At 60.5% G+C, this 20,082-nt stretch overlaps 1 protein-coding gene and 1 long non-coding RNA gene across 2 annotated transcripts; one reads left to right on the top strand and one right to left on the bottom strand.

Annotated features, from left to right (window-relative positions):
- Positions 1 to 1,450: 1,450 nt before the first annotated feature.
- Positions 1,451 to 19,192, bottom strand: EHD2 (EH domain containing 2). The gene is made up of 6 exons (XM_086690242.1): positions 19,081 to 19,192; positions 16,586 to 17,050; positions 15,742 to 15,839; positions 10,900 to 11,312; positions 6,366 to 6,530; positions 1,451 to 3,320 (listed from the first exon to the last, which is right to left on the bottom strand). The coding sequence occupies exons 2-6, from the start codon at positions 16,987 to 16,989 to the stop codon at positions 2,769 to 2,771; spliced, it is 1,632 nt and encodes a 543-aa protein (XP_086546368.1). The 5' UTR covers positions 16,990 to 17,050; positions 19,081 to 19,192; the 3' UTR covers positions 1,451 to 2,768.
- LOC147573703 (uncharacterized) lies at positions 8,285 to 13,211 on the top strand. Its single transcript, XR_015244985.1, has 3 exons — positions 8,285 to 8,515; positions 10,250 to 12,349; positions 12,586 to 13,211. It is a non-coding gene; the product is annotated as an uncharacterized LOC147573703 (long non-coding RNA).
- Positions 19,193 to 20,082: the final 890 nt, after the last annotated feature.

Here is a 20,082-nt window from a genome sequence, read left to right as displayed (position 1 = left end):
GAATGTCGAGGGTGGGAGCCCAGAACCTCGTTTGCGAGGAGTGTTCGAAACATACTGTTAGAAGTGCAGGCTCCGAGGAATGCCTGGGTGGCTCGAGTTAAGCACTGGACTTGGGCTCCGGTCATGATCTCCAGGTTGGTGAGTTCGAGACCCGCACGGGGCTCTGTGCGGACAGCTCAGAGCCTGGAGCCTGCTTTGGCTTCTGTGCCTCCCTCTCTCTGTGCCCCTCCCGTGCTCACGCTCTGTCTCTGTCTCTCAGAAATGAATAAACGTTTAAAAATATATATAAAAAGAGGAGCAGGCTCAGAATCCTTAATCTTGGACAAGCTGCTTAGCTGTGCCTCACTTTCCTCATCTGTGAAATGGGATAACGGTACATCTCTGCCTTATAAATTGTTCAGGAGGCGAAAGGAGATCATTAAACGCACGTCTGGCGTCTAAACATTAGCTACTGTTACTGCCTCGCCCCCTGGGACCTCGTCTTAGCATCAACTGATCTTTGCTGTTTACAAATAAGGAAGGAAGCTCGGAGGCCCTTGCGCGCTGGCAACCGTTCCTCGGATTCGGAGCCTCACACGGGCCGTTCGGGAATGGAAAAGGAAGAAGGGACAGAGAGGGAGGGCGCCCCGCCGGGGGCGCACGGCGGCGTCCAGCTGGATCCTTGCGCTGGGCGTGGGCAGGGTGACCTGCCCCGGGGCCCTGAGCCTCTGCGCCCGGGGCCGCCCGCGGGCCTCGCACAGGGGTCTCCGCGCGCAGCCCGCGCAGCTCCCGTGTGGCCGCCAGGGGGCGCTGGGGGGCCGCGAAAGCGGGGCGAGCGCGCGTGGGCGGGAGGAGCGCGCGGCCAGCGTGTCCCGGGCGCCGTGGGTGTGGTCTGGGCGTGTGTCGGGGGTTCAGCCCGCGGGGTCTGCGGCGGAGCCAAGGCCAAGTCCCCCGGGCGTGAGCGCGCGGGCGCGCGCGCGCGCACAGGCTGGTCTTTGGGGGCAGCGTCCCCGCCTCTCCTCCGGGACCCCCTGTGTCCCTGGCGTTACGTGACGCGAGGGGCGTACCAGGCTCTGCACGCCGGCGCTCGGGGCGGAGGGGCGGAGGCCCCGAGGTGCCCAAGCCCGCGCGCGCACAGCCCCACGCCCCGGGGCTTGGTTCCCAGGCCCCCGCGGCGGGAGGTGGGAGGGAGGGATGTCCCGGAGGGAGGGCCCCACAGTCACTTTTCTTCGGAAAATATGTTGGTCTGGCCCCCAGCCCGGGGCCTGAGTCATCAGGCTCCGCTGAGTTGAGTCACGGCCTCCTCCCGCCCCGCCCCTGAGACCTTGGAGGGGACACCCCCACCCCCCGCTCAAGTCCCACCCAGGGCTCTCCTTCCCCGGGGCTCGGAGTGGGGGGAGAGCGATCCCCTTTCTCCCCCCCCCCCCCCCCCCCCCCACACAACCCGTCCCAAGACAGCCTGACTCCCACGTGGAAAGAAGCCTTGACTTTATTCGCTCTGTGGGGACGCCGTTTGCTGTTCGGTTCCCGGGCCCCTCCCAGGCATGGGGCGGGGAACGGGCAATGGGGAGGGGGGGGATCCCAGCGAGCACCCTGGAGGGGGGCATCGTCCCCACCTAGGTCACCCTTCCCCATCTTTCCCGTGGGGTCCCCCCACCAGGGCCAAGCACTAGTCTGAGGTGAAGACACGGAAAGGTGGAGGTGGGGGGGGGGGGGAGGCGGGACGGGAGCGGCCCTTTTAAGGAAGAGGAGGGAGGGTTGTAGCACCAAGAGCCCCTCCCCCTCCCCCACGCACCCCCTTTGAAACGGGGACTAAAATAAAGCCCCGGGGCCTTTATATCTGGTAGGGGCTCTACTTAAATACGGGCTGATGGCAGAGAGGGCAGCCCCCCCCCGTCACCCTAAAATTCAGGCCACCAGCCTCGGGGAGCTCGGGGGAGGGGGCGGGCAGGCTGAGTTTTCAAACCAGGGCAGGTGGGCCGAGGGCAAAAAGACCTCGAAGGGGGCACGGTACGGGTGAAGCCAGGATCCAAGGGGCTCTTCGGTGGCCTAAGAATCCTTATTAAAGCAAGGGGTGTGGCTAGAACCGGGGGGGAGGGGCTGAAGAGGGGTCCGTCTGAGGAAGGAGGTTGGGTCTCCCGCTCCGAGCTCCCCGTGGTCCCAAGGCCTGAGAACATGATAGAGTGGGGGGGGGGGGGGGGGGGGCTGTCCTTGTCTGGATGTCAAGAAGTGGGGCCAGGGGGACTTTCCCTTGGTTATTTCGAACAAATGGCCACGGAACTATGGAGAGAGGCGAGGATTCCTGCCCAGAATCGGGTATCAGACTGGTTAGGGCCCCGTGTGTGTCTGTGTCACAGTGCAGGTGCTCTGTCCTGAGAACGTCAGCCCCCCCCTGAGGGCAGATCCATGTGTTCTGCTCTCTGCTGTAACCCCCAGGGCCTGGAGGAAGCTCTGTGCCTTCAAACATAGTAGGTGCTCAATAAATACTTGAATGGCCCACCATCGAATCGATGCCTCTGTGTGTGTGTCTGTGTGCATGTGTTAAGGTCGGTGTGATGTGCCTAAGTGTAGGCGAGGGTAGCGGTGCAAAGGCCGGGCAGGGAAGCCTTGCCCCTCCCCTGGTCCCCACGGTCCGGCGGTGGCGGGTGGAGAGACCCCCATCCTTACGGCTGGGAGGGTGGGCAGGCAGCGCGTGTGGCAGGCTGGGGCGGGGGCGTGCGTGCAGCCAGCTGGAGCTGGGGAGCCACAGCAGGGCAAGTGGGAGGGAGGGCCTGCAGGCAGTGGCCGGCTCACTCTGCAGAGCCCTTGTGACGTCGCTTGGAGGGCGGCACCAGGCGACGGGGCAGGTTGGTGGGCAGCCCGTGGCCCTCCAGCTTGGCCTCGATGAGGTGGCTGGCCAGGGCGAACTCCTCGTCATCCAGCATGCCGTCCCGGTCGACGTCGCTCAGCTTCCAGATGCGCCCCAGCACCGAGTTGGGGAGCTTGGTGCCCACCATCCAGGTCTTGGCCTTGGTGCCGCTCAGCTTGCCATCGGCCGGCACCAGGTTGTAGAAGATCTCGTCGTACTTGGACTTGTCCTTGGTCACCACCCACTCGGCCTCATCGTCCGAGCCCTCCTCGCCGTCCTCCAGGGCCTCATCGGGCCCCCGCTCCACGAACGGGCCCATGTGGGTGCCCTCGAAAGCGCCGCCCTGCACGCCCACCTCGGTGTTCTCCAGCTCCTCCTGCCGCAGCAGGGGCATGAGCTTAGCGATGTCGTGGGTCAGCATCTCATCAAGGGCCTCCAACAGCTTCGGCTTCAACGAGTGGAATTTGGTGAAGTCGTGAGCCATCAGCAGCTCCTGTCGGGGGAAGGGGAGAAATGGGGGGGGGGGGCGATACTGGGAAGTCAGGGGACATCATCCTCCCGGGTCCCCAGCCCCACCTGTCACCAGGACACTTGGGCAGCTCAAGTGGATGCTGCATAAGAATTCAGATACGTGTGCCACGCTTTCCACTAGGGCATCACCCCTCAGAAGACACTTGGGCAGCGGGGTCCCGGAGGCCCTCCCCCCTCCCCGTGTCAGGTGTACCCCCAGAATCACTGGACGGTAGGGGGGCTGGGGGGGCCCTCCGATGACTCAGCGCACCCCTGGGTCTGCCCACCGTCCGTGGCACCCCTAGCTGCAGCCACCCAGCACCCCCACCGTTCTGCAAGCTAAGAAAATTCAGTTCCCACTGCTCGGTTGGCTCTGTTAACCCGCTTCTCAGAAACTCGCTGCCAAGTTCGGAGGTTAGGTCCGAGGTGGCCAGATCGCTGGGAGGTCCTGGGACCCCCTCCTCCCCCAAGAAGTCAGCGTGTGCTACCGCAGCCGTGGGGGTGGATTTGTGGTCCTGCTCCTTCCCACGTGGTAGCTCGAAGTCACCTGCACCAGGAGAGTCGCAGCAAAGACCGATCCATTTAATGGCACCACCGTCATTTCCGGAGCCAAGGTGGAGAGGCCCGCTGATCTGGACATAGAGGGGTAGGGGCCCGGGCCCCAGGGCCAGGAGGCCCAGGTTCCAACCGGGTTCTGCCCCTTAGGAGCTGCATGTCCTCGGGCGAGTGACTCCACCCCTCCGGGCCTCGGTTTCCAGATTTGTAAAAACGGAACCCTAACATTAGCACTCCCCTCATTTGGGGAATCGATTCATCTGGATAAGGTGTTCAAGACACGCTAACATAACTAACAGCTGCTGTGCATCTAGCCCAGCGGCTCTGGTTCTCAGCCAGGGGTGACGTTGCCCTTCCTCTGCGGACGGTTGGCAAGATCCAGAGACGTTTTTGATCGTTACAGCTGGGGGGGGGGGGGGGGGGGAGGTTGCTACTGGCGTGCAGTAAGCAGGGGCCAGGCGGATGCACGGGACACCCCCGACCACGAACGCTCTGGCCCCCAATGTCAGCAGCGCTGAGGTCGGTCGAGACCTCGATGTAGCCCAAACTCCCCGCCACACGCTGTACCCAGGGGGCTGCAAGCACTGGCCGGTTCCGCACCCCCAGCAATAGGTTAAGTGCTGTCACCGTGTCCATTTTCCAGTGGAAGAAACCGAGGCTCAGAAAAGGGGACTCGCCCAGACTCTCGGAGGTTGCAAGCGGCCAGAAGGAAATGCCCTGCACCACGATTCCTCAGGGGCTTGGGTGAGCAAACATCTCAGACCCAAAGGGCACGGGCTTTGAGTGTCAGCCTAATGCAGTCTCCGGACGGAGGCTCCGGCCGGGCCAGGGGAAGGGGGCGGGGTGGGCTAGTCCCCACCTCCAGGCCTGAGCCCGGACCTCTGTCCCCAGGTTCATCAGCAGTTCATCATCCACCCCAGGGCACGGCACCCGGACCCAGGGATCTCCCCAACGCTGGTTAATCCTAGGCCTGGACGTGCCCGGGGAGCCCCAGTGTTCATTTGCCCCTTCTTCCTCACTCTGGCATCCCTTGGGCAGCAGGCCCCCTAGAGGAAAGACTACATTTCCCAGCTTGCAGCCAGCTGTGGTCACATGACTAAGTTCTGGCCAATTGGGTACCAGCACGCGTTGCATCCACAACCCTGGAATCGCCTTTTCCAAAAGATGGTAGTTACCTCTGCTTATTTAAATGTAAACTAGTTAAGGGGCCCCAGGGTTGGGGGGGGGGGTGCATGGGTGGCTCAGACAGCGTAGAGCCTGCTTAGGATTCTCTCTCCTTCTCTCTCTCTCTCTCTCTCTCTCTCTCTCAAAATAAATAAAAAACAAAGAAATAAATTTAGGGGCGCCTGGGTGGCTCAGTCGGTGAAGCGCCCGACTGCGACTCAGGTCATGACCTCGCGGTGCGTGAGTTCGAGCCCCGCGTTGGGCTCTGTGCTGACAGCTCAGAGCCTGGAGCCTTGCTTCAGATTCTGTCTCCTTCTCTCTCTGCCCCTCCCCTGCTCATGCTCTGTCTCTCTCTCTCTCAAAATAAACATTAAAAAATATTAAATTAGGGCGCCTGGGTGGCGCAGTCGGTTAAGCGTCCGACTTCAGCCAGGTCACGATCTTGCGGTCCATGAGTTCGAGCCCCGCGTCAGGCTCTGGGCTGATGGCTCAGAGCCTGGAGCCTGTTTCCGATTCTGTGTCTCCCTCTCTCTCTGCCCCTCCCCCGTTCATGCTCTGTCTCTCTCTGTCCCAAAAATAAATAAAAACGTTGAAAAAAAAAATTAAAAAAAAAATATTAAATTAGTTAAAATTAAATAAAACCTAAACTTTCAGTTTCAATGGGGCCAGCAGCTACCATATTGGACGGCACAACGTAGAACATTTCCAACATGGTAGAAGGTGCTATTGGATGGCACTGTTCTAGAAAAAAATCCTTAAAGAGAGTGTAGGCGTGCCTGGCTGGCTCAGTCCATACAGCATGTGACTCTTGATCGCTCTTGGGGTTGAGGTCAAACCCCACACCGGGTGCAGAGACTACTTAAAAATAAAATCTTAAAAAGAAAAGGGAGAGAGAGAGACTGTATCATTATCTTTCCCTCCCTTCTCCCTCACCTCTTCTTGCTGGCTGGAATGCAGATGAAATGGCTGGAGGTTCGACAGCCATTCTGTACCATGTGGGGTTCTTGGAACTGGAAGCCAGACATGGAGGACAACTAAGAAGGGGACAGGGTCCCCGGCTCTGTAAAGCACCAAACCAGCCCTGGGCCACCTTCTAGGACTTTATGGAGAGAAGCCAACTTCCACCCTAACTACACCAGTTATTTGCGGTTTTCTCTTGTCTCGACCTAACGCACAAAACCACGCTCTTACGGAACCGCGCGCAGGAGGCGTTCTCCGGAACCTGCCCTCCATCCCTCCGGTTTTCGAGGCCCCCACCCCTGAAGCCAAAAGCTGCCCCCTTCTGCCCCCTTCCTGGGCGACCTCCCACCTGCATTTTCTGGCAGTCGGGAAAGTCACCGGGCGATATGTGATGCTCCAGCTGAATCTTCGCAAAGATGACGGGCAACTTGAGGATTAACTGCTTCTTCTTGTTCTCCTTGCCAAACACGGAGGGCATCTCCTTCTTCAAGTAGCTGATGATGTACGCGTGTACCTGTGGGAAGAGAGTGCCTGCCTGAGCCCGCCGGGCCCCCGACCTACGGCTTCTTTCTTTATTTTTTTAACATTATTTATTTATTTTGAGAGAGGGAGAGCTGGGAGGGGCAGAGAGAGAGAGAGAGAGAGAGAGAGAGGGAGAGAGAGAATCCCAAGCAGGCTCCACGCTGCCAGCGCAGAGCCCGATGCGGGGCTCGAACTCACGCACCGTGAGATCACGACCTGAACCCAAATCGCGAGTCGGACGCTCAACTGACGGGGCCACCCAGGCGTCCCCAGAGCTTCCGATTCACGAGCTCTTGCCTCCTGCGTACGTCCCCTCTGCTTTCACTGCTTCTCTCCACCTCGGGTGCCACCGCCCCCATGGCACCTGTCGGCATCTCTCCCCCGCGGAGACACAGCAGGCATCCCCCTGGCCTCCCGGCTTCTCCTGCCCCTACAATCCCTTCTCCACGCAGCCCATGTGCCTACAAACTCTTTGGGGCCCTCAGTCATTTTTAAGAGTGCCATGAGCTCCTGTGACTGAAAGCTTTGAGAACCACGGCTCTCCATGATTTTGGCCGCTGGTGTTTCATCCGACATCCTCTCCCCGCCCCTGACCAACTCACCGTGTCAGTTTCCTCACCGGCCTTCCTTGTACCAGCATGCCAATCTTTCCCTGACCACAGGGCCTTTGCACATGCCGCTCTCTGCCTGCAATTCTGCCCCGATCTCCCCAAGCTGGGTCCCTCAACTTCCTTTCGATGCCACCCTCCTCCCAGAGGCCATCTTATGAGTAGCAGGTGCCCCAACTACCACCATCCAATTCTTTTCTAACTTCACTTCCACCCCACCCCCACCCCCCGCCCCCACAATGTTTATTGCACCTTATCCTTATTCTGCTTATCTGGTGGTTTGCTTACTCTGTCTCCTACGATCAGAATGTGAGTTCCAGGAGGGCTGGGACCTTATCTATTCCCTCTGTCCCCAGCACGGGCACAACGCGCACAGAAAGCACTCAAGAAATAGTTGTGGAGGAAAGCAATGAACTTGGGAACCTTCTGCTCTCCAATCTCGTAAGTTATCAAAAAACAAACAAGGAGGGCAGAGGAATGAACATTCCCAGTTTTTTACAGGAAGCTCAGTAATTAACTGCAAATGCTTAAATAAAAATAGAATACATCTGGAAAAAGACACAAGTGACTCCTCACGGGGGGCTGCCTCCAGGGAAGATGCCCCGGGAGCTGATGGGTGGGATCAGGGACGGGAGGGGACACGTTTAACTGAGCTTAAATGCTCCGCCATGAGATGGTCTCAACTGTTCAACGGAGAACACTGGTTTTCAAGTTCTCTTCATGAATCATAGGTTTAGAATGCTAACAATTTTGGCGGCCCCTGGCTGGCTCTGAATCCTCATGACCTCCACCACCACTCTGTCTCCTCCAGTCACCCCGGGCTCCTTGTTCAAGCCTGTTCCTGCCCCAGGGCCTTTGCACTTACTGTTCCCTCTGCCCGGTAGGGCCTCCCCCACACCTCCACTCTTTCCCTCCTTCATTCAGGTCTCTGCTCAGTAGCACCTCCTCAGGGAGGCCCTCCCTGACCTCCCTAAAACCAGTCCCTCACCAATCTCCTTTCCTCTGCTTCATTTTCCTCCGCGGTCCTTATCGCATAAGCTACTATCGCCTCATTTGTTTAAGATCCACTTCCCCACCGAGACGTGATTCTACAAGAAAACAAACAAACATCATCTGGTTGATCCAGAGGTGACCCCATCTGGTGCTGTAACCCCGGGGGGCCTGGAAAAGTGCGGAAGCACGTTGTAGGTGCTCGGTGGCTGTCTGTCGAACGAACGTCACTGAGTCGCCGCAGAGAAGCTTGGGAAGAAGGCTCAGGGCCCCTTGGGCTCTTCAGAATCAGACCCTCCCAAGATCTCGGCCTCAAGTATCAGAACAGGGAACTCGCCCCCTTCGAGCAGCGATCGCTTCCACCAAAGGGCAGAGCCAGGTGAGTCGATGCGATACAGACGGGGAAACCGAGGCACCGAGGGGTAGTTACCCGGAGTGCAGAAAGGCCCCGTACTGTTGGGGGGAAGCGCGTGGAGAGGTAAATGGTGTGGGCTGTCGTCTGATGGCCGGACCCAGTCTGGCGGCATCGGACACGGGGGAGGAGTGGGGGACACGGCGTAGAGGCGGGGCTGGCGAGGCTCGGTCACTGACGGACCCTGTGTGAGCGGCACTGGGGAGCCACAGACGGCTCCGCGGGAGGAAAGCGAAGGAGAGGGCCGTAGGTCCGAGGGGGCCAATCAGGGCGGGGGTGTGGCCAAGCGGGTGGGCGGGGCCTGCGGGGGCGGGCCAATGGGGCGAGGGGGCGGGGCCGAGGGCGGCTCCTCGGGGACCCAGAAGAGGCAAGGCGGGAGGGCGCTGATGGCTTTTCCAGAGAGGAAGCGGGGGAAGGTGCCAGGAAGAGATAAGGTGGGAGGGCGGGCTGGGCCGGGGCGCGGGTCCCGGGCTCCGGGGTTTGTCCGGGTTTCCGGAGCCGCCCCCCCCCCCCCCCCCCCGCCTGGCGGGGGCACCAGGTGTCCGGCCCGACCCCGCCCCTCTGTCCCACGGTCCCGGGCCCCGGCTCCCCGCCGCTGTCCCGTCCGCTTCCCCGAGGGGCCCCGGGGACAGGGGTCCGTGGGGGCAGGAGGGCGAGGCAGAGCGGGGACCGAGAGACGGGCGGAGGAGGACGGAGAGGGAGAGCTAGAAAGAGGGCGGGGGGAGAGATGGCCAGAGGGAGGAGGCAGGGACGGGGACCCGGAGACTGTCCAGGGCCCGGATGGGGGAGGAGAAAGGTGGATCCCGCAGGCTTGGAGGCACCCGCTGGGCCACGCCCTCCCAAGGAGGATTCCTGGGGTGGGGGTGGGGGTGGGGGTGGGGGCCCTGACTCACCCCCTCTCTGCTGCTCCTGAAACCACCACCTCGGGCTCTCCACCTCTCACAACCTTCCAGGCCTCCCTGCCTGCCCAGCTTCCTGCCCCACCTCCTCCCTGGCAGCCTCCCCTAAGAATGTTCCATTTGGCCTCCCAGATCGCTCTCAAACCAGTGCTCTCCTCCCCCTCCCCGAGGCCCTGTTCTCATCCAGCCTCCTCCCCGTTCCTCGGTCCCCAGCCTCCTTCCTGGTCTCTGGCCCCAGTCTCACGGCCCTTGAATCCACCCGCTAGAAGGCAGCCCGAGTAGGACTCCGTCCCTCCTGTGCTCCGAACCCTTCCATGGCTCCCCAGCACCCCCCCCCCCCCTTGCCAGGACGCCGCGCAGCTTCTAGGCCACAGCCCTGGGTGGTCTGACTCCCACCCACCTCCCCAGCCTCGGATTCAGTTCCTTGCGCTGTCTACACCGGGTGCAACACTGCCATCTTGCCTCTCTCTTGAACTGGCCATGTGCTGATCTCCGGTCCAGGCACTCGCTGGTCCCACTATCTAGAATTACCCTCCTCACCCTCCGGTTTGCAGCTCAGACGCCCTCTCCTCCAAGAAGCCCCCTGCCCCTGCCCCCCCTCCCCCCCCCAGCTCCCCAGGACGGGTAGCCCTGTGCACGCTGCGTCATCACTGTCTGGGGCTGGGGCTGTCTCCTCCCCTGAACTGCTTCGGATCCTCAGTACCGCCCAACACAGGGCCAGGCACAGGGGGGTGTGGTTGAAGAAGAGTGTTCAAACGCCCTCTGTTCAGTAAGTATTGACTGAGCACCAACTCTGTTCCAGGCGCCGGGGACACGGCGGTGAACAAATTCAGACATCTCTGATTCTGTGGGGCTTAAATGCAGGCGGAGGCAGGCAGTGAACCCAGAAACTCCAAAGTACGCAGAACGCAAGGCAGTCATGACCGCCGCGAAGAAAACTACAGCAAGGCTTCAAGCAAGACGAGGGCGGGAGAGTTCTAAAAACGGAGGGCGGGCAAGGCAGCTTTCCTGAGCACGTTAAGCAAAGTCTCGTTGGAGGTGAGGAGTGCGCCAAGCGGACAGCCAGGTAGGAGAGGGGCGAGGAGTGGGGGGCTTTCCAGGAAGCGGGAACGGTAGGTGCAAAGGCCCTGAGGTCAGAGCCAGGAGGACCACGTGAAGTGCAACGAATGACGGGAAGGGAGCGCAAGAGGAGGGCGGAGAGGAAAAGCAGCGTGGAGGTGGGTGGAGAGGCTGTGGCCCACTAGGGGGTGCGGGGGGGAGGGCCACGCCGCCGCCACCTTGTGCCACAATGACCCAGCCTGGAGGAATCTGTTAGACCAGAGAACTAACCAATCGGAGAGCCGAGAAGTCGGCGACTGGCAGCTAAGCGGACCGGACGGGGAGGCGGGACCAGGGCCGTCCCCGCCTCCGGCCACCGCTCCCCCCACAGTCCCCCCCCGCAGCGCGGCTCACCCGCACCAGCCGGGCCCTCTTCACCAGGTCGTTGAGCTTGCGCAGGGCGGCGTGGCGCGGCAGGCCCTGGATGTCCCGGAACAGATCCTGCTCCTCCAACTCGAAGAGGCGCCGGTTGTCGGGCACCAGGAGGGGCTGGGACCAGAAGGAGCCGATGTAGACGCGCAGCACCTCGGGCGTGCCCACCACCTTGCCCAGCGCCCACATGAGCGCCCCGTAGACGCGCATCAGCTGCTGGGTCTCCACCATGTCCGCCTTGTTGAGCACCACGCGGATCTTGTCCTCGTGGCCCCGGAGGGCGCCGATGGCCTCCGAGAACTCGTCCGAGATCTCCAGCTTGTGCGCGTCGAAGAGCAGGATGATGAGGTCCACGCGCTCCGCGAACCAGCGCAGCACCGCCGGGAAGTCGTAGCCTGGGGGTACCGAGCACAATCGGCGCGAAGGGCAGAGGTCAGCCCCTCCCCCCTCCCCGCCCTCCAGCCTTTCTGAAGCATCCGCGCCTTTGGATTGATAGCGGACTGTACGGACGTTCAGGTTGTTGACTTTCGAAAACCCTTCTCTGAGAAACCGCCCAGGCCCCCAAGTGCATCCCGCTTCTCTGCTCCCCCCCCCAGCCCCCGGAATTTCTCCATCACTCTGACCCCAGCCCCCAGCCCCTCGGGCCATCTGGCTACAGAGGACTGATCACCTACCCCCTTTTCATTCATTCCTTAGGCCGATCCAGACGTATAGGTTGTCAAAATACTGAAGTGTTTCTTAACAGACTCTCTGTGCTTCTATGACCACCCCCCCCCCCCGCGAGTCTCCCAAGTGCCACCATCACCCCAGCCCCGTCCTGGGACTTCTGGATCTCCCCACAATCCAGCCACCAAAGAGTTCACGTTGGCTCTGGCTATGCTTTTGCCAGAACAGATGGTAAATCTTTTGAGTTTATTTAACAGTATTTACATCTCTGTAATGTAAACAGTATTTACATCTCTTCTCTGTGCCAGGCTCTATCCTGGGCACCAGGGATGCCACAGAGAACACAGACAAGTCCTTGCCTTTCGTGGAGTATCTGGTTCGACAACTGGTTCCTGTATTCCTTCCCCCTTCCTTCCTTCCTTCCTTCCTTCCTTCCTTCCTTCCTCATTCACTCGTTCGTTCACACTGTTCACTCTTCTGCTGCTCGCTCGTTCACTCAAACAGCGATGCTCAGGAGAGCAGAGAGGAGTGTTGGCAACCCCCTGATGAGGCAGCCAGGAAGACCTGGGTTTGAATCCCGACTCTGCCCCCCACCCCACCCCCAGCTGTGTGACCTTAAGCGAGTAGGAAACCTCTCTGAACTTGCGTTTCCTCTTCTGTAAAATGGAAGTCGTGACGGAACATAACCTGTCGGACTGTGGTGAGGACAAGGGAATAGAAACGAGCCAATATACATAAAGAGCCGAAGGGGCGCCTGGGTGGCTCGGTCCGTTGAGCATCTGATTCTTTTTTTTTTTTTTTTTTTTTTTTTTAACGTTTATTTGTTTTTGAGACAGGGAGAGACAGAGCATGAACAGGGGAGGGGAGAGAGAGGGAGACACAGAATCTGAAGCAGGCTCCAGGCTCTGAGCTGTCAGCACAGAGCCCGACGCGGGGCTCGAACTCACGGACCGAGAGATCATGACCTGATCAGTCGGCCACTCAACCGACTGAGCCACCCAGGCGCCCCTAGCATCTGATTCTTGATCTGGGCTCAGGTCATGAGCCCAGGGTCATGGGATCAAGCTCCAGTTTGGGCTCCCGTGCTGATCTCTCTCTTTCTCTCTCTCTCTCTCCCTCTGCCCCTCCCTCACTGTCTCTCTCTCTCTCTTAAAAAAAAGGGGGGCACCTGGGTGGTTCAGTCGGTTAAGCGTCCAACTTCAGCTCAGGTCGTGATCTGTGGGTTCGAGCCCCGCGTCAGGCCCCGTGCTGACAGTTCAGAGCCTGGAGCCTCCTTCAGTGTCTCCCTCTTTTTCTACCTCTCCCCTGCTTGTGCTCTGTCTCTCTCTCTCTCTCTCCCAAAAATAAATAAACGTTACAATTTTTTTTTAAATTAAAAATAAGAGCCTAAAACAGTGCCTGTTTCAAAGAAGTAGCTTCAGGCATGTAAACTACACCTCGATTAAACGGGTAAAAAAAAAAAACCAAAACCCCAACAGCCTGGGAACATGGCAAGTGCCCGACGAGTCTTAGTTGCGACGCACACAGGACGCCGTGGGTGTGTCATTTAGGAACCACCCCAGGGCAGTGCCATTCCTGTTCTCATCGGGTTCATGGTCCACCGAGGACAGGCCCAGAGTGGTCAGGATGGGCTGGGGGAGCCCAGCGGCCAGCACCTGACGCAGCCTGGGGGGGGGGTGGGTGGTCAGAGAGGGCTTCTCAGAGGAGGGGACCCAACGGCGACCTGGGGGACGAGGAAGGAGTTAACTGAGGAGTAGGGAGCCGCCGCTGACTCCCCTGACGTCACTTCATCCTCCCCCTGATTCGACTCCTTGAGTCTTCAACGTTTATTTTATTTTTTGGGACAGAGAGAGACAGAGCATGAACGGGGGAGGGGCAGAGAGAGAGGGAGACAGAGAATCGGAAACAGGCTCCAGGCTCTGAGCCATCAGCCCAGAGCCCGACGCGGGGCTCGAACTCACGGACCGCGAGATCGTGACCTGAGCTGAAGTCGGACGCTTAACCGACTGCGCCACCCAGGCACCCCACGACTCCTTGAGTCTTCAAAACAACCTCAGGAGACAGGCACTCCTATGATCCGCATGTTCCAGAGGAGGAAACTGAGGCACGGAGAGGTGACGGGATTTACTCAGGACATGCAGGGAGGGGGCACAGAGCAGGAGCCCGCACGGGTCCCTATGCTCCTCCGAGGGGCTGGTGTTGGGCGCTCCAAGGAGGAAGCAGGTCCCCTGTGGCCCCTGGGGACTGGACCGGGTGGGGGGGGGCGACACTGTTTGGGGGGGAGGAAGGGCCGGGTAACCAGAGGGACGGCGTCTGGGGCTCCCTCCGTCCCCAGTGGCTACACACACAAACACACACACACACACACACACACACACACACACAGGCTAGGATTTGGAAAGTGTGTCTCATGCGGGGCGGGAGGGAGGGAGGGAGCCTGAGTCAGCGTGGGAACAAGAGACGTGGCAGAGAGCACCCCGGGGGTGTCCAGCCGGCTATGGCCCTCAACGCAGGTACACCGTGCTCAGCACGCCCACGGCGCCTACTGTGTGCACACACCGAAGTTCCTGGCAGGCTCTGACCCTTAATTTTAACCCCCTGTGCAGCCTAGGGAGGCCGATACTATTATCATTCCCATTTTACAGATGGGGAGACTGAGGCAGGGAGCGGTTAAGTGGCTTGCCCCGAGGGCACGGGCTAAAACCAGCAAAGCCCCGGGGCACCCGGGTGGCTCAGTCGATGGAACGGCAGACTCTTGGTTTCAGCTCAGGTCATGATCTCAAGGTTCGGGGGGTTCGAGCCCCGCCATCAGGCTCCGCACTCACAGGTACCCAGGCCGCTTGGGATTCTGTCTCTCTCCCGCTCTCTCTGCCCCTCCCCCGCTCGTGCGCGCAGCGCGCGCGCGCGCGCGCGCGCTCTCTCTCTCTCTCTCTCTCTCTCTCCAAAATAAGTAAATAAACTTAAAAACAATTACAAATATCAGAGCCCGGATTCAAACCCCCCACCAGAGTCTCCACGATGCTACGGTCACACATATGTGTGTCCCCGGATATTATATACACGCTTCCCGCCAATGCGCCCCACGAAGTCACATCCAGCTACAATCAGAGGCACAGACTCCCAGACCCCCCCCCCCCCCCGCCACACACACACCCATACAGACAGACCTCCTCTTCCTCTACCCACCCTGCCAGGGAAGGAGACCCCTACTCTCTCCTCCCCACAGCCTTCGGCCCCCACCCGGCACCCCTCCCTCTCTCCCAGGCCCAGCCCCAGGAGGCAGCGCCCCAGGAACCCTCAGCCCCGCCTCTTGTCTCCCCCCTCAGGCTGGCTGCCAGCCCGCCCTCTGATCGGTTCTGCAGCTGCCCCCTGCCTCTTTCCCAAGGGGACGCGCGCCCGCTGGGCAGCGGCCAGGGACGCCGTAACCCTCCTCGCCCTCGCCCTGCCCCGCAGCCCAGCCTCCCGTCCCCTCTGCCCCACAAGGCGGCCTCCTTTGCCCCAGTCCCGGGCCCCTGAGGCCAGGCGGGCGCGGGACAGAAACTGGGGGGGGTGGGCTGGCGAGGGGGCGCAGAGGCTGAGCTGGCTGGGGTGGGGGGCCGGCTCCCCCAGGGCCCCCGCTGGAATTCACCCCCCGCTGCTCCCCCTGCACAGCTGTTTATAAATTCCAGGCCGGGCCTTGGCCGGCGCCCAGATTCCCCCTCCCAACCCCTGCTCAGCCCCATCTGCGGCCCAGACGTAGAAGCCAGGAGCGTGCCTGGGGGCGGGGGGGGGGGGGGCAGGGGTGGGGGGCACGCCCAGGGCCTCCCTGCCCGGCCTCTGCCTCCTCTCTGGGCCTCCTGTCTCTCGGTAAGGCTGCCGGGCGCTCAGATCTTTGTCTCTGACTTGGCATATCTCCCTCTGTCTCTCTCGATCTCTCCCTCTCCATCCTCCCGACCAGCCCAGACACGGGCTGCGCCCTGCTCACCACCCCCCCCCCCCCCCGCCGTGTTCACGCACACGCCTCCCCGGTGCCCTCAACGTGCGGAGACACGGAGGAATCACAGCCTCCCATGGGCTCCCTTCTGCTGCCCGGCGGCTGGGGCCAGCTGACACGGGCCCATGTCCCAGCAGAGGCCGGGCCGCCTCCTCCCTCAGGCTCAGCCGTCCGGCCCCACTCACCACGGCTCACTCTCTGTTTGGTGCCTGACAGGATGCCCGGGGTGTCGATGATACTAATGCTCTCCAGGACCTGATTGGGCAGCTGGGCACACATGAACCTGAGGCAGAGGGGGAGGCAGGGGTCAACGCGGGGAGAGGCAGGAGGAGAGGCCACAGAAGAAGGCAGACGAGGGCTCCACAGAGGGTGAATCAGGCAGAAAGCAGGAAGAATCTCGAAAGAGAAAAGGAAGATCAGGACAGAGAATAAATAACACTTACTTAAGAAAAAAAAAAAAAAAATCAGGGGCGCCTGGGTGGCTCAGTCGGTTGAGCGTCCGACTTCGGCTCAGGTCGTGAGCTCACGGTCTGTGGGTTCGAGCCCCGCGTCGGGCTCTGTGCTGCCGGCTCAGAGCCTGGAGCCCGCTCCGGATTCTGTGTCTCCCCCTCTCTCTGACCCTCCCCTGTTCACCCGCCCACTCTCTCCCTCCCTCTCGAGAACAAACAGTAAAAAATTAAAAAAACAAAAAAATCAGAGCTGACGTTCACTGAGCACTTACTTTGTGCCAGGTACTGTTCTAAGCACCTCGTGTGTGAGCGGGGACCGTGGTTATCCCCATGTCCCAGATGAGGCTAAGAGAGGTACAGAGAGGTTAAGTCATTTGCCCAGAGCCGCCCAGCTAGAAAGGAGTCGGACCCAGGCAAGCTGGCTCCATGGGCCCTAGAGGGGGCGGAAGAGCAGAGGCAGGAAGGGGGGAGGATCTGGAAGAGAGAAGGGAACTGGGGCTGAAAAGAAAGCAACGCATGCAGGGCAGGGACGGAGGCGCCAGGGACAGGAAGTTGCCCCCCTGCGTCTCAAAGTGCCTACCTATTGAGGAAGGTGTTCCCAAAAGGGTTGAGCTTGCGGAATGGCTTGTCCGGGTCAACCACGAGGGCGTTGCCCGGCACGGTGCCCTCCGTGTCCCCGTGCATGACGGCCACAAAGCAGTCGGTGGTTGGCTCGGGCCCCACGCGGGAGCCCGGCACCTCCTGCTCCAGCAGGTACTGGATGAAGCTGGTCTTGCCCGTGCTGTACTGGCCGGCCACCAGCACCATGGGCTTGCCGTCGAAATCGGCGTCCTCCAGGGCCGGCGAGTGGAAGGCCCCGAATCGATAGTGTTCCTCAAGGGGCAGCAGTTTGGTGCGGTACAGCTCCTTGAGCGATGAGGTCACCGTGCGGATGGCCTCGGGCTGCTGGCCCCGCGCCCCGCTTCGCTTCAGCCAGCTGAACATGGTGGCCGAGCACTGCCCACTGGGCTTGCCGAGGGAGACGTGCAGGGCCGGGGGCAGTGGCCTGCGGGAAGAGGAGAGGGTGTTGAGGGGGGGGGGGGGGGGCTGCCTGGTGGAGGGGGAGGAGGGGGAAGGGGGCCGGAAGGTGGAGTGGGTGGAGGAGGGTGGGAAATGGGGAGAGGGGGAGCAGCAGAGAGCACTGATCGTGGAGGCCAGGACGTGATGGTTCATGGAGGAGGCAGGAGGAAGAGAAAGAGGTTACCAGTGGAAGCAGGATTGGATGGGGACCGAGGGATGGGCGAAGGGAAGGCTGGGGAAGCTGCCTGGAAGAAATGTATTCCTTCATCCACTGTTCATTCTTTCCTTCCTCCCTTCCCTCCCTTCCATCAATTCACACATTTTCCCTGAAACCATGGGTCAGGAGCTATGGATCCAGAAACAGGACTGAGACTGGCCCGTACCCACTCAGAGTCCCCATTGAGGGGAGGACGTGGCACCAAGCAGTCAGTGATGCCTGGGAAATGCCGGGCAGTGGCAGCAGAGCGGGGGGACACAGTGAACTGAGCACAGGAGCGGCAAACTCTGGCTGAGCTGACTGTTGAGCTGCTCGCTTCCACGCAAAACAAGGATACGGTGCAAAACAGGCGGGGAGGATGGTGCGTGCCAAGGCTGGGAGCTGTGAGACACGTGGAGGAGGTTGCTGGACACAGGAGGGGTGGCAACTAAGGCTGAGGAGTTGCCAGGGTGCACTCAGGTACAAGAGACCTCAGGGGATCACAAGAATAATAGCATTTACGATCACTGCATTCCAGACACTGCTCTAACTCGTTTCATCTTCATAACAACATTGTGAGATAGGGCTGTTGTTATCCCCACATTTCTGACTCACAAAGCGGGCTCGCTCGCGAAGACAGCAGTAACTTGCCCCAAATCACTTGCTTAGAAAGTGCGCGGTCTGGGACTCCGGGCAACCCGACCTCAGAGCCTGCGCTCCTAAGTCTAAGAACTCAGGAGGACAGAATCACCGACCCAGCAGCAACAAGCACCCCCAGCACCCAGACTGTGTTCTCTATATTCCCTTACTATCTTTTCATTCTCTGTAGGATCTGTAGTGCTGCCCCCTCTCCCGTGCCGGATATCAGTCATTTGTGTCTTTTTTCTTTTTTCTTTTTTTTTTCCTTGATCAGTCTCAGTGGATGCTTATAATTTTACTGATCTTTTCACAGGACCAGCTTTGGGTCAGATTGGAGTCCCCAGATACCATTTGCCATTCAAAAGCACAACGAAGCAAAACAAGACAAAACCAAACCACGAAAAACAGGGCTCCTTGGAGAAACGGCTGTTTCCAGGGCTGGGGCAAGGGAAGGATCAGTGAAGCTGCGTCAGGTACTGGGAAGGTGCTCAAAGATGGGGCACAGGGTGTCAAAGGTGTGGCACGGGGACACAGGGGCCAGCCTGAAGGAGCCCCCACTGGCCAAAGATGGGACGATTTGAGCATCAAAAGTAACTGTCCGTCAAAAATGTTAAAATCCATAAAATCACAATGGTGCGCAAAGGAGAAGAGATAAATAAATAAACAGGGAAAGAGGAAGGGGAAGAGTGCCAGAGAGGTAAAGGAGAGGCAGGAACTGGGATGTTGGCAGAGGGAGGGGGCCCTGGGCGGCGTCCCAGGCAGGGAGGCGTCTGAGGGACAATTTGGGGGTGGCTGGACAGGCCATGGGTTGGGGAAGCAGGAGAGGAGCTCTCGAGTGGGAGGAGTGGGTGAGGGCACTAGAGGGAGATTCTAAGGAGGGGATCTCTTCTGGCTGGGAGGGTGGGGAGGCGAGTTGGGGGTGGGGGACACTGAGCGCGACGGGGAAGGGTAAGGAGGGCAGGGGGCACTGTTACAGGCTGGAAGGAAGGAGCTGGAGGGAATCGGGGAGACCAGGAGGTTTCTTGGAGGGGTGGCACTGGGGACATCGAGGCCACCGTTAAACACACCGGGGAGCGCGGAGGGTCTTAGGGCAGCAGGGGGAGTCATCCGGAGCCAGGTCAGGCTCCTAGGCTCCGTGGGCGGGAGCCGGGAAGCGACAGCTGCGGTCGGGGGCCACTCACCGATGGGGCGCGCAGGCGGCTGCACCGGGCTGGACTGGGGGGGGGGTCCCGCGGGGATCCGAGGCGCCCGGGGAGCGGCCTGTGCTCGAGGTCCCGTCTGGAGCCGTCTGAGCCGGGTGGGGCCCGGAGCGGGGAGGAGAGAAGGGAGGGGCGGGGGGGGGGCGGGACCAGGCGCCCCCCGCCCTCCCCAAACCGGGAGCCCGGCCTCTGGCGCCCCCTGGTGGGGGAATGGCCGGGCGGCTTCTCGGGTGTCAGAGCGGGACTTCTGACCCTGGGCTCAAAATCCGTTCGGCCTCCGACGCCGGGCCACTCACGCCCGGGTCTGTCCCTCCTCTTCATATGGGAATACTAGTATTAATACGACCAACAACAACGACAGCACAGGGCCCCGTGGGTGGCTCGGTCGGGTGAGCCTCCCCCTCGGCGCAGGTCGTGATCTCACGGTTTGTGAGTTCGAGCCCCGCATGGGGCTGGCTGCTGTCCGTGCAGAGCCCGCTTCGGATCCTCTGTCTCCCCCCCCCCCTCCTTACCCCTGCCCCGCTTGCGCGCGCTCTCTCTCTCCCTCCCTCAAAAATAAATAAAACATACCCACTTGATAATTCCTTAACCCTTCTCTTTTAACCACTGAACGCTGAATACTTTGTAAACGTCTGTATTCGTTGGACCTTTTTATAATCAGGAATTCACAGTGTTATATACAACGGGTCACAGTTTGCCTACAATTTACCAGCGCCCTTCGCGATCTGCCCCTTCCCTCTGCCCTCACCTCCCTCCCTCACCGCCCCCCCCCCCACCACTCACTCTGCTCCTGCCACACTGGCTTCTTCGGTGCTCCTCAAACACACCGACAGCCCTCTCACCTCAGGGCCTTTGCACTTGCTTTCCCCACCACTTGAACCGCTCTCCCCGCAGGGATCGTGACAGCTCGCTCCCTCCCCTCATTCGCATCTGTGCTCAGATGTCCCCTCCTCAGAGAAGCCCTCCCTGGGCTCCCTGTTGAAT

Source organism: Puma concolor, chromosome E2 (assembly GCF_028749965.1).
Source record: "Puma concolor isolate L17-30 chromosome E2, mPumCon1.1.hap2, whole genome shotgun sequence".
NCBI classification, from domain to species: Eukaryota; Metazoa; Chordata; class Mammalia; order Carnivora; family Felidae; genus Puma; species Puma concolor.
The sequence above is the reverse complement of the archived record's forward strand: the minus strand, read 5'-3'. Positions and strand labels throughout refer to the sequence as shown.

Coding starts and splice junctions, on each gene's coding strand:
- EHD2 (XM_086690242.1), bottom strand. CDS start 16,989: ATGTTCAGCTGGCTGAAGCGAAGCGGGGCGCGGGGCCAGCAGCCCGAG. Junction 11,313..15,741: donor CAAACAGAGAGTGAGCCGTG/GTGAGTGGGGCC, acceptor CGGTACCCCCAG/GCTACGACTTCCCGGCGGTG. Junction 6,531..10,899: donor AGAGGGCCCGGCTGGTGCGG/GTGAGCCGCGCT, acceptor CTCTTCCCACAG/GTACACGCGTACATCATCAG.